This window comes from Equus asinus, chromosome 2, assembly GCF_041296235.1.
Source record: "Equus asinus isolate D_3611 breed Donkey chromosome 2, EquAss-T2T_v2, whole genome shotgun sequence".
Taxonomy (NCBI): Eukaryota; Metazoa; Chordata; class Mammalia; order Perissodactyla; family Equidae; genus Equus; species Equus asinus.
Window position 1 is genome coordinate 111862245 of NC_091791.1, and position 15081 is coordinate 111877325.

The following is a 15081-nucleotide window of genomic DNA, read 5'->3' on the forward strand; positions in this document are numbered from 1 at the left end:
AACCTAAGAGTTCTCATCACAAGGAAAAAAACTTTTTTTTTTTTTGTATCTATATGGAATGACGGATGTTAACTAAACTTACTGTGGTAATCATTTTCACAACATATATAAGTCAAATCATTATGCTGTACAATTTAAACTTACACAGTGCTGTATGTCAATTATACCTCAATAAAACTGGGGGAAAAAAGAGAAAATGTTAAAATCCCCTCTATAAGCCATCACTTCAGGGCCCACGTGATTTTCTTTCAACTCTGGGCAGTCTTCACAATTAACACAGAGGCAGTGTGAAGAACCACCTTCCCAAGGAGGGGCTGTGTCAGGACTGCCTCAGCTGGGAGTCCTGCTCTGGGTGACCCTGGGGCCCCTGCTTAGTCCCTGTAGCCTGGTCTCCCCAGAATAAAACAGGAGCATCATTTGCCTGACAAGGGAGCTTCTCTAGGCTTCCACAACATTAAGCACTGTAATTCCACCAAAAGGACTGAAGACTATCTAGCAAATCTAATTATTTCTTTATAACATTAACTCCCAAAAGACACTAAAACTGTAGTCAAATATGTAGAAAATGAGCTTCATGGTATGTCTTATGTATACCTACTAAAACAATTTTAAAGCCTGTCATACAGGCCAATCAGCACGACTACGCTGGTTACCGCTTTCTGCTCACCTTCGGGTAACCTTGGGCACGAGGCCTGGGCAGGCAGGTCACCTCCATCTTCTCCAACATTGTCCCACATCTTTTAATTCTCAATTGCCAACCCCCAAATTAAAAAGGAAGAATCAATTTTCCTTCACAGAAGAAATTACTTTATTCCATTTGAAAAAAGTATACAGATATTCATTCTTTGCCTGGCAAAAGTTATTTTTCCATGGGACTCCGAGCCCTGCCTAGTCAAGTTAATGGTGACAAACATTAGAGAAACCTGTGGCCTTCGGGGGCACAGTAAGCACAAACATTTGACTGGAAAAGCATTCACATGATCAAAACATTTCCTGGAGCAAAGGTTCACAAGTTCATTTTATCCTGAGGACCATTTTGGTTTTGAAGAAAACATTTAACTTTGAAGATAATTTAAATTTGCAAATTGAACCCAGGGCAAATAGTTTTTCACACAACTAAGAAACTGGAGAAAAAAATTGGAGACTCATCTCAAGTACTCTCCTGCCACACTCCTATCCTTTTATATGATGAGATCTTTTCAATTTATCTCTAGGCCTCACCTATCAAATGCCATAAACCATGCCTAAAACTTAGCGCTTGTACAGTGTGTTTTCCTCCCTGGAGACAGACTTCACAAGGGCTGAACCACCAGCCAGCTCAGCCTATTTCCACGGCTCCATGGGACCGAGATGGGCTCACGTCAAAGCAGGCTCCCACTCTCACCCCATCCACCCCTGCTCCACCCACAGGGCCTCAGAGGCTGACCGTGATCCCCTGGAGCCTCTGCACTTAGCACCACTGTTGCCTTGTCACAGGAGGAGACAGACAAACCTCAAGCAGATAAGTATCAGGCCCCTTTTTATGGCCTTCACAGCAAAGGTCACCAATGGGCCCTCCACTAAGTGTTTGGTCTTTTAACATTATGAGCTACATTATAGACAAAGTGTCATTTACGGCCACCCGGAAAAATGACGAAGCCCCATTCTTGTGCTGTGGCTCTAGAATTCCTAAGAATGGAGTCAGGGAAGCAGCAGGAAACACACCTGTTCCCCTACACCACTCTTCTGGGCACACACAGGGGCTGCTGCTCTAGGCAATGCTGGACTGGCGAATGTTTGGTCTTAAGACCTTAGAAGCGTCACATGGTGGGACCTTGGTGATAGGCACTCATTCTCTACACCTACTCACCTCCAGACACTGGCCAGCAAGAGCTCCTTCTGAGAAGGCTGACTTGGAGAATGCAGTTAGCAATTGCTATGGGGATGCACCTCAGGTGAAACTGGGCCACGGCCCCCAAAGCTTCTGGCCAGGAAGTGCACCACGCAGCAGCCCGAAACATGCCTGTGTGTCAGACTAAGTAGCTTTCAAGTACAAGGAACAGGACTGCTGTTTACTCAATATCATGACAATTTCGATTTAGGGCTTTTTTGATTCTAGATGTGACACTGCCTCAAAAAGGCTCATCGCTGGGGCAAATATGAAATAGAGCTTGTTACAATTATAATCTGCCATGCTCTAAAACAGACTGACATTCCACCACTATTGCACAGCACCTCTGCCAGAGAGAGAGACCATCGGTCAGGGCCAGTCACCACTCCACAGCAGGTGAGGGACACTGCAAACAGCCAGGCAACCAAAGCTGACCCAGGTGCTCCCACAGTGCAGGTAGACTGGACAAGGGCATTCCTCTCCCTACAAGCACGTCCAACTTGGGGGCCCACACAGTGCTACTGTGAAGACACTCACAGCCAGTCCACTAAATGCCTTCAAGAAATGGTAGCCGTCACGTGTAAATGTCTCTCTTGCCACAGCTCTCTGAATGTAGGAGGCCGAGGGTGGTGCTGGTGTTTTGGCTCCTGCAGCTTTGGATTAGGCGAGGCTATTCCACACGGTAGTATCCAGAACACAACAGTGGCTTCTGAAACATGCCCATATGTCACAGAAAAGGAAATGCAGCACCCTAACATATGGCTAATGTCAGCTGACGCACATCAGGAGCCCAACTGCTAGAGCTGGCCTGATTTTTCAGAAACAACAGTAGCTAGTTTCCTGTCTGGGTGGTTTGAGTGAACTGGCTGTCTGAAGAGGGGATGGTTGGCACTGGAATAACTAATTTGGGGGCTTGCCCTGGAACTGCACCCAGTGCCAGGGAGCCATTGGGGACAACAGTTGTGTTCAAGCTACTAGGGATCTCACCAGTAGCCTGTATTTTAAAATAGACCAAATAAAACACTGGTAAAACAATCCCAATTAGAAGCATGATAAAAACAGCATTCCACCACTGAATTCCACAGTCTGCGCCATCTGTAGGCGTCTTCAGAGGAGCTGGAAGCAGCGGCTGACTGGAGGTCTCTGCACAGTAACTTTCACTCAAATAGATTTCTGACTGCACTGCACGCTCAAGATTCTGGTCAATGTCCTTAAAGAAATCCGTCAGTGGGCTGGACGGGGCAGCGGCATCTACAGCTGCTCTGTCTGGGTCTGGCTGCTCCTCAAAGGTCACTCTGGTCTCTGAGGATGGGCTTGGGAGAGGTCTGAGTTCTTTGTGGGTCTCTGTTATGATCCCATGGATTTTCACTGGAATCTTAATAGATTTCAAAGCATATAAGTCTTGTTCTCTGATGAAGTTGTTGACTTTCTTGATATCTGCAACCTAGGGAAGCCATGAAGACACACATCAGGAAGTATGTAAAGCTCTTAAAATCAATATCCAAAAAGTGGCTCTTAACCTTTCTGGGTGATGGGCCAAGCCCACTCTGCTTAAGAATCTGATGAACCCCGGAAAACTGCACCCACACACAAAATTAGTTTAGGCTGCATAACTTTGTTTTTTTGGCTTTAACTTAGCCTTAATGTATAGTTTAATCATCAAATTTTCCTATAGATTTACAAATTTGGACAATTTAAAATAGGTTTCGGAAAAGACTGTTTCAAGTGCGACTGCAACAAAATGCTTTCAGTTGAAACACATCATGGCACTTTTAAAGCATACTGCTGCCCTCTGGACTCTGAACTTTTGAGGCAACAGTGCCCCCAAATGGCTAACTTCTCTCCTGCATCGGAATCCCATTCAGCAGCTGCAGGAGACATTAGCACTCAGCAAACACCAAGCCTCAGCCAGCTCCACAAACACTCAGAACCCAGTTTACCTGTGACAACATTTTAAGAAAGAGGTGTGCCCTCATGATTCCACCAAATTTTCTTTCCCAGAAGTACTGTACGGCACAAACATTTTTTAAATAAAAGTGACCTATACTTAATTCACTTTGAGGATTTCACAACACTTCTTATGATAATTACAAATATGTAGGAAATCATGAATCGCGTTGGAAACTATAGACTGAAATCTTCTATTCCAATATTAGGACTTGAGGAGAAAGGAACACTACTGTAAGTTTTATAAAGTTCATAAACTCCTCTCACAACCAAAGCTTAAGAAGTAGAAGAAAATGTAAGTCAAAGATAAACCCTCCCTCGAGCTCCTGCTTACAAACTTACTGAAAGCATCAGAAATGGACTCAAAGGTTTTAACTCATAAGTCCACTTAAACTAGAGTGTAAACATAGTCAATAGACCTTAATCAAATAAATCATCTCCATTATTTTGATTATTTAGCAAGCGCTTTTTTCATTTAATTGAATTGGGGTGGGGGACATTTTAAATTTATGTTCTGAAACTAAAGCATAAAGTGCTTGAGACCTTTTCGTCTTTGCCCCTAACAAACTAACATCAAATTTATTTACTTAAAACAGGAAAAATGATCACTTATCAGATACATTATATAGTCTTTTTGGATTTCTTAAACGTCACCATTCCAAGAAGCCCACCGCATCTGTTCAGGTCTTTGTAGGGTAGAATTTCATTTTTCAGCCCATTCTCTAGAAACCATACAGTATGCCCACAGAAGCTGATTAAGAGTCAAATACTAACCTCAGTACAATTTAGAGACCACTATGTGTCCCTGGAGACCAGCCTGTTTATTTCCCTGGGAAACACACCACCACCCCACCCAACATGTTTAGCCATTTGGATCTTGTTAAATGACAGACACTTAAAAGAGGAAAAGATTTTTTATATAAGTAGCTTATACAGCCCTAGAGAAGGCCATAGAAAGTTGTAGCATAGTGTTAGTAAAATGAAATAAATAGTTTCAATCTAGGAGAGACTGCAGCAATTCTATAAATACTTTCCTACTTACTTTGCCATTGTTAATCACTCTGAATGCTAAAAACATAATTAAAGAGAAAAACAGGGTTATATAGACACACAGCACACGAAGGCTAGATCATGCAATTCTAAAAGAGAGAAAGTAAAACTTTACCAATCAAATAAGCTACAACCGCAAGAAAGGGTCAGAAAAAGAAAAGTAGCCAAAAAAGCAAGCATACCAAAGAAATCTGGGATACGTTCTGCCTGGCATCTCTGGCCTCACTGGGTCTTAAATAAAATGTGCTCAAAAGCAAAAAAAGGTTTCCGAATTTCAGTTTGGAGGGACAGAGAAGAGCAGAAGTGCTCTGCAGAGAGGGAACGGCCCCATCAACTGAGATTCCTAACCCTCCCTCTTCACGACCCCAGCGCTCAGAGCTGAAGGTACTTCCACCCGCCTTCCAGCTCTGGCGGAGTCCTTTACAGCTACAACAGGCCTTCCCCAACCCCCGCGGGGGTCAGGCAGGGGCAGCACGGGGCCGGGCGGCGGGCAGCGCCTTCACCTGCGGGGTTTCTTACTTTGCAGCCATACTGAAGAGCGAGCTTGTTGAGGCTGTCCTCTCGGGCCAGCTCCCTCTGCAGCAGGACCACGTCCCCCGCTCCTGGCTGGTGAGGCTGGTGGGCACCCTTCTTCCGGCACTCCTTGCTCCGGGGTCGCAGAGCCACACGCTGGGACTGTTCCTCAGAGGAATCCCCCGAGTCCCCACTGCCACTCTCAAACACGTAAACGTGGCTGGTCGGAGTCCTACATACAATAGCTGGGCCTTGGAAGGTCTTGGTTAACGCTTCTTTCTGCCTCATTTTCTTAACTGAAAACCAAACCCCAGGGTTAATTCCACACAAGCCAAGGCACAGTCATTCCTCTGCGGCTACACTGGAGATGGGCGTCTTGCTGTTGTTCAAGATTACTCCTTTCCCTAATCATTGCACATAAATACTATCAGTACAAGGAAGAACGTGTTTATGGGAGCTGACATGGAGGGAGAGACGGAGGCAAATAAAAACAGGTTTTTTCCCAGTTTTTTCTAACATGAATTCTTTTTGCACAGACAACAAAAGAACGCCCCTTCTCCTCTTCCTCCTCATCCATAGCTCTGTCTCCCCAGACCCCACGTCTGTAGAGCAGCAACTTCTCTTCTTGGTCTCAGAGTAGTAAAGAGGAGGCTGGATCACCGCGGTGACAGGCAAGGACTGCTCCCAGCTTCCTGGCGCTAAGCATCTTAAACTCAGAACTTTTGTACAAAAATTCTTGTTCAATACTTTCAGCATTCCAAAGCACCTTCACTAAAAAGGTCAAGACTAAGGATGCTCGCTTAGAAGAACCATGAGACAAAAACACTGATTTTGAAACAGCCTGAATTATACAATATGAGGGGCAAGCGGGGGGAAAATTCCTGTCAAACTGCGAGACTCACCCGTTTTTGCCAGGCCCCCTGCCTTCGTGGACCCTCCCCACCCCGTCTGCTTTTCGCGTTCACTCTCAGACAAGTGCAAACGCCGCAACATGCCCTTCCCCTCGCCGAACTGTTCCCATGAGAGTCCAGAAATGAAACCTCCAACACGGGAAATGACAGCCTCAGAAAGAGCAGGCCCCGGGTCCCTCCGAAGCCACCGGGGAGTGGCCCGGGGCGACCCCGCCCCCCGCCCTCGGAGGCCGCCGCCCCGACCCGCCGCCGCACTCCAGAGCCCCCGGGGCCGGCTCTCCTCCGCGCCCGAGCCCACTGCGGCGGCCCGAGGCTGGGGCCGGGCTGCCAGTCCGAGCTCACGGCCTGCAAGGGCCCGGCGGCTCCCAGGCCTCAGTTTCCCTCAGAGGCCCGTCCGTGAAAGGAAGGGCGTCTCCACACAGGAGCTGACAATAAAACCAGGGAGCGGCCCGCCTCTACGCTTAGACGGGGCGGGGGGAGGGGGCAACACTCCACAAAGGCACGACCTCCGACCCCTGACCTCCAACCCAAGCAACCTCGGGCCAACCCTCAACGGTCGCGGTCGCCGCCCCTCCAGGCGCTGGAGGGCAGCCTAGGAGACTCGGAGTGGCGGCTCGCCCCCCAGCCGATAAACGAGGTTAAGCCGCGTGGCCGCAAACAGCCCCCACGGTCCCGAGCTCGCACCGCGGCCTCCCCCTGCGGGCCCGGGTACCTCCGCGCCCAGGATCCGCCGCGACCCGCCGTCGCCGCCGCCGCGCCTGCCTATTGGCTGCGAAAGTCAGCGGGGTTTGCGGGGGGCGGGGACGGCGAAGCAGCCAATGAAATCATTGGTGGGCGGGCACCCGGACGAGCCCGGCTCTGCTGAGAGGTCGGCGCACGGCCCGTAGGTAGCACTGCCCGGGGGCGGGGGCGGGGCCGCAGCCGGGAGCGTGGCAGGGGCCTGGGAAGGGAGGGGCGGGGCCTGGGAGGGGAGGGGCGGGGCCTGGGAGGGGAGGGGCGGGGCCTGGGAGGGGAGGGGCGGGGAGGGGCGGGGCGGGGCGGGGAGGGGCGGGGCGGGGCGGGGAGGGGCGGGGCGGGGCGGGGCGGGGCCGGGCCCAGCTCTCTGACCTGACCCCTGAGCTGGTCGCTCTCCTGCGCTGCTGATACGGCCCGTCCTGTCACCAGTTTTTACGTCAGTAAAACACTTAGCTATGAGACACTTTAACGTCTCCCTCCCAGCTTTTGCTGAGCCTTAACTTTCTCACCTGTAGCAGAGGCCTTCGGCCCTGTGTGTCAATGGCTGTCACGAGGGGGCGGGTGTCACCACTGAGGCCGCCGGCAGAGGAGGAGCCCCTCCAGCTCGGCCCGGGTGGGCGAGGGGTCTCCACATCCTGAGCCGCCGGGACCGCCGGAGGAGTTTGCTCTGTCCCGAGGATAAAAAAGAAAAGTTCACCAATGTAAAACGTTGAACCACGGGAACACGAACAAAAGAGACGTAATTTATCAAATGTCCGATGGCGGAGGACTCCCTAACCTTGAAAAGTGATGGATGAATTCTCTCACACACTAAAGCACAAACATTTAAAACTTCAACCCAAAAAAGGAAACCAAAATTTACCAAACAGTAATCTGGGGAAAATAAATTCAACAAACACCACAAAAGATTAAGATCCTTAATTGAGGAAGACCTTATCGAATGAATAAGAAAGACACTGAGACTCCAGTAGCTGAACGGGTGGAGAACACGAGCAGACAATTCACCACAGAAGACAAATGGTTGACAGGGAAGAAAAATTTCTCGCTAGCAATCATATCAAACAACAAAGCAAAGGATTAAAACAATAAGATCTCTGAAACACCTTTTATGGTTTTCCATGCCACTTAGAAGAGAAGTCAAAAAATTTTTTTATGAGGAAGATTGTCGCTGAGCTAACATCTGTGCCCATCTTCCTCTGTTTTATGTGGGATGCGGGCTCAGCACAGCTTGACAAGTGGTGCTGGGTCCCCGCCCAGGATCCAGGCCTGCAAATCTGGCCGGAGCAGAGCACGAACTTAACCACTACACCACGGGGCCAGCCCCTCAAATTTTTTATCTTGGCAAAGTCCAGGATGGTGTGAGGGCTCCAACGCACTGTCTACCATTCTACCCATTTCTTTCAGCCACGATCTGCTTTTTCCTGACCTTTAAACACCTGGATCTCCCACCTCTGGCCCTTCATGGGAATGTCCTTCTCTCAGCTGCTGGCGTGATTGAACCTTCTGATCCTCAGGCCTCAGATGAGTCACCTTCTCAGTGGGGTCCTCCCTGTCCACCCTGTGTACATAGGTGCTCCCTCTGTGCTCTGTCAGATCAGGCTGTGTCTTCATCATACTTCCCAGTTAACTTACTTGTTTTAGTGCCAGAATCCTCCTGCCCCTAATGATCATCTCTAAGTCAGCTTTACTCACCACTCCCAGTGCCCAACTCAGTGTGACACTTAGTAGGCGCACATTAGATAGTGGCTCAATAGAAGAGACACGAAGTGACCTGACCCAGTGTACACAGGAGGGAAGTGGCAGCACCAAAACTCAAATCCTCGTGTGTCTGACTCCAAAGGCTCAGCTGTCAGCCACGGCTGTGCTTCTGGCCCAAAGTTCTGGCCAGGGCCTGGCGGATCTGGCAAGTCTGGCGGTCAGAATTTAAAAGTGTAATTAATGGGGAGAGGAATCAGAACAGAATCTACAAAGCTGAATTAATATAGAGGTTCTCTGATCAGTTATAGTTATTTCTTTCATTCAGCATGTTCAACAAAAAACAAACCCAGACTTAGGAGAGACTTTGCTCCAAAGGACTTTATTCAAGGGGAGAAAGGGGCTGTTGCAGCAGGGAGAAGGCTCTGAGTATAAGGCCTGCAAGCGTGTCAGGAGTTAGGCAGGAGGAGTTTTTCTTTTATGGAGAGGAGTAAACAAGGCTAGAAAGAACCAGGTGTGGGGAAGTGGGGTGAAAGGTGGCAGGATTGGATCATAAATCCAATATGGTTCCGCCTCTTCTCAAGAGGGACTGGATGCTGGCTCGGACCACGGGGCGCCAAAGTTCATTCAGGGGCCTGGAGGAGGAAGAGAGGCTTCTTGGAAGTTTGGTTAACAAGCATTCTGTTCCAATTGATCAGTGGGGACCAGAGGCTCTGCTAATCATTTATGAGGCAAAGAAAGGGAATTTAGAGGGTCTGCATCTGGCCTTGTTATAAGTAAACAAGGCGGGCGTCCATGAGTCTTGTCTAAGTCATTTGGGGAAGGAAAGGTGGTTCTTTGTAATGTCATTTTCTAGAACCCAAAAAGAGTGGGGGCTGGAGGGTAGTCCTTAACCTTCACTGTTTTCCAGGAGCACAGGGCTTGGGTAAAGTTCAACACTGTCAAGCTTACATCTATGGATCTCCTTCCGTGTGTCCAGCCCTGGCGAGTGAAGTGGTGAGTAAAGCTGGTGAGCCCTCATGAGCCTTGCATTTCTGGAGAGAAGATGGGCAAAAACAAAGACATGCACAGAAAGCAGCATTACAGATTACAGATCTTTGAAAAATAAAAACCAGGTCATGTCCGTTAACAACAGTTATCCAGACTTCATCAAGGCAAACGGACGGCTGTGTGTCCTTTAGTGTCATCCTGGAGCTTGGTCAGCAGGCTGCCCGAGAATTATATGATTCTCTAAGGCAGCAGTTCTCCAAGTGTGGTCTGGGGACCCTGGAGATTCCTGAGACCCTTTCAGGGGCTGTAACATCAAAACTATTTTCATAGTGATGCCAACAGTATTTGCCTCTAACACTTCCCTCACTCTTGATGGCCAGTAATTTAGCTAACATATATTGAGTCCTCACTGGGTACCAGGCAACACAGCAGCCCTCTGAGTAGGTATTATTATAATCCCCAATTTACAGATGGAAAAACTGAGTGCGAGAGAAACTTCAGTTGCCTACCCAACATCCATTCTGACTTTTTATTTAGGAACAGAACCCCAATATTTTTTAGGGCAACAATGTACCAAGCTCAGACTACATTTCCCAGCCTCCCTTGCAATGGAGTGTACTCTTGTGAATAAGTTCCAGACAATGAGATGCGAGAGGAAAAGGTTGGGTGGGACTTCTGAAAAAGCTTTTAAAAGGGAGACATCTGGAAAAACTCTGTAAAATATATATGCCCTTTTTACCCTCCCTCCTGCTACCTGGAATGAAGATGTGATGGCTACAGCACATGCAGTCATCTTGGACCATGAGGCAACATTGACCATAGAATCCATGTGCTAAGGATGGCAAAGCAGAAAAATGGAAAGTATGTGAGAAAGAGATAAATGTCTCTGTTGCTCAGGAGCTTGTGAAGATCTCTGTTAGTAACAGCTGAAGCAATTCCTCACTTACATACTTAGGCACAGAGGTTAAGTTACTCATGTAAGATGTCATAGCTGGTAAGTACAAGAGGCAGGATATAACCCCGGACAGTGGCTACAAAGCCCGTGGTTTGTAAGCTTCTGTGCAGGGCTCAGTTTTGCTTTCCCTGCTGCCCCAGCCCAGCCCGGGAGGTCTGCTAACCTGGTCAATAGCTCCCTCAGAAACATACCCAAGTTTGTTTTCTCCCCAGGCCCGTGGCTAGGCTGGCAGAGACGCAGTTCCTCAGGTTCAGGTGAGGCCAGAGGGGAGGTGTCAGAGCAACATGGCTCATCCACTGAAATGTGCCAGAGTCACATCCAAGGACAGTCCCACTGCTCTGCCCTGAGAAAGCTGCGACCAAATGTCCACAAGCAGACGTGCTTCTCAGATGCCCCTCAAAATCCTGCTAAACCTAGGCCATCCTGTCCCTATGTGAGCTTGCTATGGACTGGACTGTGTTCCTTACATTCATATGTCGTAGTCTCAATGCCCAATGTGACTGTATTGGAGGTTGAGTCTATAAGGAAGTAACTGAGGTTAAATGAAGTCAGAGGGTGGGGCCCTCATCCAATAGGGTTAGTGTCTTTATAAGAAGACACGCCAGAGAGTTCATTCTCACTCTTTCTCTCTCTCTCCCTGCTCACACTCACAGGAAAGGCCACGTGAGGACGCAGTGCGAAGGTGGCCATCTGCAAGCCAGGAAGAGAGCCCTTACCAGAATCTGAACCCTGACCTGGCACTTTCAGGCTCCAGAACTGTGAGAAGTAAATTTCTGTTGTATAAGCCATCTAGTGTGTGGTATTTTGTTATGACAGCCTGACTGACTAAGACACAGACCTTCTCCCTAGGAGGGCAGAAGACGGAAGGAGCAGATGCTGAATTGCTGGCTTTCACTAGATGTTTCAAAACACCAGTGGATAGAGAGCAGAGAATTGTGTTGGCAAAGTCATTAGAAGTTCTGAAGCTACAACTTCTCATTTTGTAGAGAGGAATTTAAGACCCAGAGACACAGGGTCTTCAATTAGACACAGGGGACCTACTCAAGATTGCATAGCAGGTTAGTGGTAGCTTTGAGCCATGATGGAAGATAAATGGAATCCAAAGCCAGCTCTGCATTTACTGACTTTGCAACCTTGATCAAGTCCTGTAAGCCTTCCGGGCCTTGGTCCCCTCTTCTACTGTGTTGTCCCTTATGCCCTGTATGGCCGTACCTTCCTTCTGCCTGGAACAATTCCAGTTTATGCCTGTTGTCTCAGCACAATTATTATTAATGCTCCTTCCCTTCTCATAGTGTTTGGACACACCCTCTACCTCTGTGGCAGTTTGCATGACACATGCTCCCAACCCACCCCCTGGCAGACATTGCTGGTTCATCACAGAAGCCCAGACAGCTATCAGGCCTCTGCATGGAGTATCCAAGACAGCCATGACCAATCAACCAAGAGCATCAGGGGAGGTGAAAATGACTTGCCATCCCACCTCTGTGGAATCTGGTAGTCTTGATCTGGTTTCTTAGAATGTGGGTTATCTAGTGATGCAGGAAAATCCACTGGTCACTGGGGATCAGCCTCCTATCTACAAAATGGAAAGAACAAAACTGCCCAACTTCTTCCACGTGTTATAAAGTCATTGTTGGAAATGAAGCCGTTGGAAGAAACATGCCTATGAGTGTTAAAGCTCACAGCTCCAAAGATATTGCCAACTTAGGAGTTCATGGGAGAGTGGTAGAAAAAAAGAGTTTAAGAAATATATTGCATTTGGTACAGCAAAAAACATCATTAAAAAGTTAAAGGGCATATGACAAACTGGGGAAAAATATTTGCCATCTTTGATATGTTAATATCCTTAATATATAAAAGGCATTCAGATCTCAATAAGAAAAAAAGCAAACGCTCCAAAGAAAAATTGCCAAATGATGCCAACAATTCACTAAAGAAAAACATGGAAAAAAGGTGTTAACTGACAGATAGTCAAATCAATAGAAACCCAAATAGCTGCAAGGAGCTGGAAAAAGTCAAACCTACTGGGATTATATGCCACGTGGCACGTGGTGGCACAGGTGGGAAAGAGGCTCTCAGGCTCTGCTGGTGGGAGTGTCAGTTGGGACATTTGTTGCATTATGTAGCAATAACTTTTAAAATGCACACATTCTTTGATTCTGTTGCCCACGTTTAGGAATTTACCAAGAAAATAATTAGAACATGTAAAAAGATTTGCTACAAAACTGTTCTTAATGGCGAGAAGTGGAAAAAAACCCAAATGTCCGATAGTAGTGAATTAGGTTGAATTCATTTAGCTCATTTATGAAATGGAATAACACATATGCATTTAAAAGAATCTTGTATAAGTATAGTTATTAACATGGAAGGATGTTTAGGAATAAAAAACACTATTTTAAAAATCTCTAGAAAACAACATGAGGGACAGATACCCCACAGCATCACCCCACAGCCATCCAAGCGGAATATTCATAGTGCTTATTCCTGGGTGACTTTCGTTGCCTTATTCAGGTGCATCTGCATCTTTAAACTCGTCTCTGCTGCACACGTTTACTCTTGTTATGAGGAGGTGGTGTACCCACCGAACAATGGTTAAAGTCACAGGTGCTGAAGTCGGACATCCAGCTCTGAATCCAGTGCCAACCCTTAGGACCTCTGGAAGAATCCTGTGACCTCTGCGAGTCTCGGTTTTCTCGTCTATAAAATGGGATCTGAGAGAGATACTGCTGTCCACCAGGTACCTAGTATACAGTGAGCGCTCCAGGAATGTGGGCTATCCTTATTACCAAGGGGGACACCATAAAGTCATAAGTCAATTTTTCATTAAAAAATACGTTCCCTGCCCTAACTTAGGTAGCTGAAGGTGGTTTGTGAGCCCCAGATCTGCGCTGAGATGGATGGAGATAAGTTTCGCAGGTGAGTTTTAAGCCCTTTTGTCAGCAGCTATATTTGTGTCAGATTCCATTGTCCCCAGGGCCAGGAGGTGGGGAGGTGCCTGCAAACAGGAGCCTGATGAACCAGGTGAGCTGGCCGGGGCAATATAAACAGGGCCACCGCCCTTCAGACCTGGTGAGTGCCCCCATGGGAAGCCCAGCACCTGGCCAGAGCTCCCAGGTCATGCCAAGCTGACTTCCGCCTGGCCCTTCCCTTCCAGCTTGGAGCCTGGGGCTGCTCTGTCATCTCCACCTGGTGGGGAACTCAGTCTCCAGTTTTGGTTTCCCTGAAAAGCCACACCCAGAGATCTTTGCATATACAACAGGGTGTTTCAAGGTTTCACAGACACATCTTAACATCTCCATTTTGTCCCTCTCAGGAGCAAAACCTCAATCCTTGGCCCCTGCCTCCTCCTTTCTTTCTCCTTGCTTTCTCCCCTGCCAACCTTTAAACTCAGCGTTGGCTTCCCTGGGCATGCCTGGGAATTATGCCTAGATTCAGAGGGCCTGACTCAGCACCTCCATGGTCCCCATCTCTTCCCCAGTCCCTTGGGATTGTGCAGGGGACAGATCTCATTGATAATTTTAATGTGAATTACATGCAAAATAAAATACCATGTTTGATATTTTAGGTTACAGAAAGTATTATTAAAATCAATTTCACTTTTTCTTTTAGCTATTTTTTAATGTGACTACTGGAAAACTAAGAATTGCATCTGGTTCGCATTATATTCCTATGGGCAGCACTGCTCTAGGATCCCGCTGCCAGCGGTGCCTGAATCCACTGTTCAGAGCCCGCTTTTGTCCACACACCTCTTTGTTCTCCAAAGAGCCCTGATTAACATGCAAATATCCTAACCATTCACATCAGGTCCGGAGCGTGACCAGGAGACTGACAGAGGGATGAAGGGAGGCAGGAGTGGTGCTAAAGAGACCCCTTTTGCATCCTCAACCCCTGCCTGAAGTTCCCCCATGGGTGGTGGCAGGTGAGGTGGCAAGGCCGGCTGGGACAGGTGGGAAGTCTCTCAGCTGAAGACCAGGGGCTACTGGCACCAGAGGAGGGTCCAGGAGGCAGCTGCACACAGTGATATTTCAGAGAGCAGAGTGTGAATGGGCCACCTGAACTGGGGGGCGGGAGCAGCAGTTGAAAGCAGCGCCTGGAGCCAGGGTATGGGGGATGAGAGGCCACAGCAGGAAAGGAAGGTGAAGCAGGCGCCCTGGGCTCCTCAGCCAAGCATCCCGCAGAGAAGGCTCCTCTCAGTGCCCTGTGGGGCCAGCAGGCTTTGCTGTCTGGAGGACTTTCGGTTGAATTTCTGTGTTATTGCAGGTCAGGGCAGGAACCTGTGAAACTGCAGGTACCTCTCGTAATGCCACTCCACTGGGCTCCCTGGGCTGCGGAAGCTCTGATTACACCCATGAACATGTCCAGGCCCCTCAGCTAGGCTTCTCACCCTAAAACAGACTTCAAACTGATACATCCTA

At 48.2% G+C, this 15081-nt stretch overlaps 1 protein-coding gene and 2 long non-coding RNA genes across 5 annotated transcripts; 1 reads left to right on the forward strand and 2 right to left on the reverse strand.

Moving 5' to 3' along the window:
* Nucleotides 1–1034: 1034 nt before the first annotated feature.
* Nucleotides 1035–7085, reverse strand: LYSMD4 (LysM domain containing 4). Of its 3 annotated transcripts, none has more exons than XM_014854216.3 (3): nt 7004–7085; nt 5387–5676; nt 1035–3314 (listed from the first exon to the last, which is right to left on the reverse strand). In XM_014854216.3, the coding sequence occupies exons 2-3, from the start codon at nt 5666–5668 to the stop codon at nt 2703–2705; spliced, it is 894 nt and encodes a 297-aa protein (XP_014709702.2). In that variant the 5' UTR covers nt 5669–5676; nt 7004–7085; the 3' UTR covers nt 1035–2702. The 3 variants fall into 3 exon arrangements, with proteins under 3 accessions (XP_014709702.2, XP_044618771.1, XP_044618766.1); XM_044762836.2 differs by having other exon boundaries at nt 6976–7058; XM_044762831.2 differs by lacking the exon at nt 7004–7085 and adding an exon at nt 6283–6512.
* A 1207-nt stretch (nt 7086–8292) lies between these two features.
* On the reverse strand, nt 8293–11139 carry LOC123282260 (uncharacterized). The gene is made up of 4 exons (XR_006522298.2): nt 10858–11139; nt 10466–10543; nt 9673–9755; nt 8293–9356 (listed from the first exon to the last, which is right to left on the reverse strand). It is a non-coding gene; the product is annotated as an uncharacterized lncRNA (long non-coding RNA).
* LOC123282258 (uncharacterized) lies at nt 9372–11570 on the forward strand. Its single transcript, XR_011497720.1, has 3 exons — nt 9372–9717; nt 10477–10572; nt 11320–11570. It is a non-coding gene; the product is annotated as an uncharacterized lncRNA (long non-coding RNA).
* The last annotated feature ends 3511 nt before the right edge of the window (nt 11571–15081 follow it).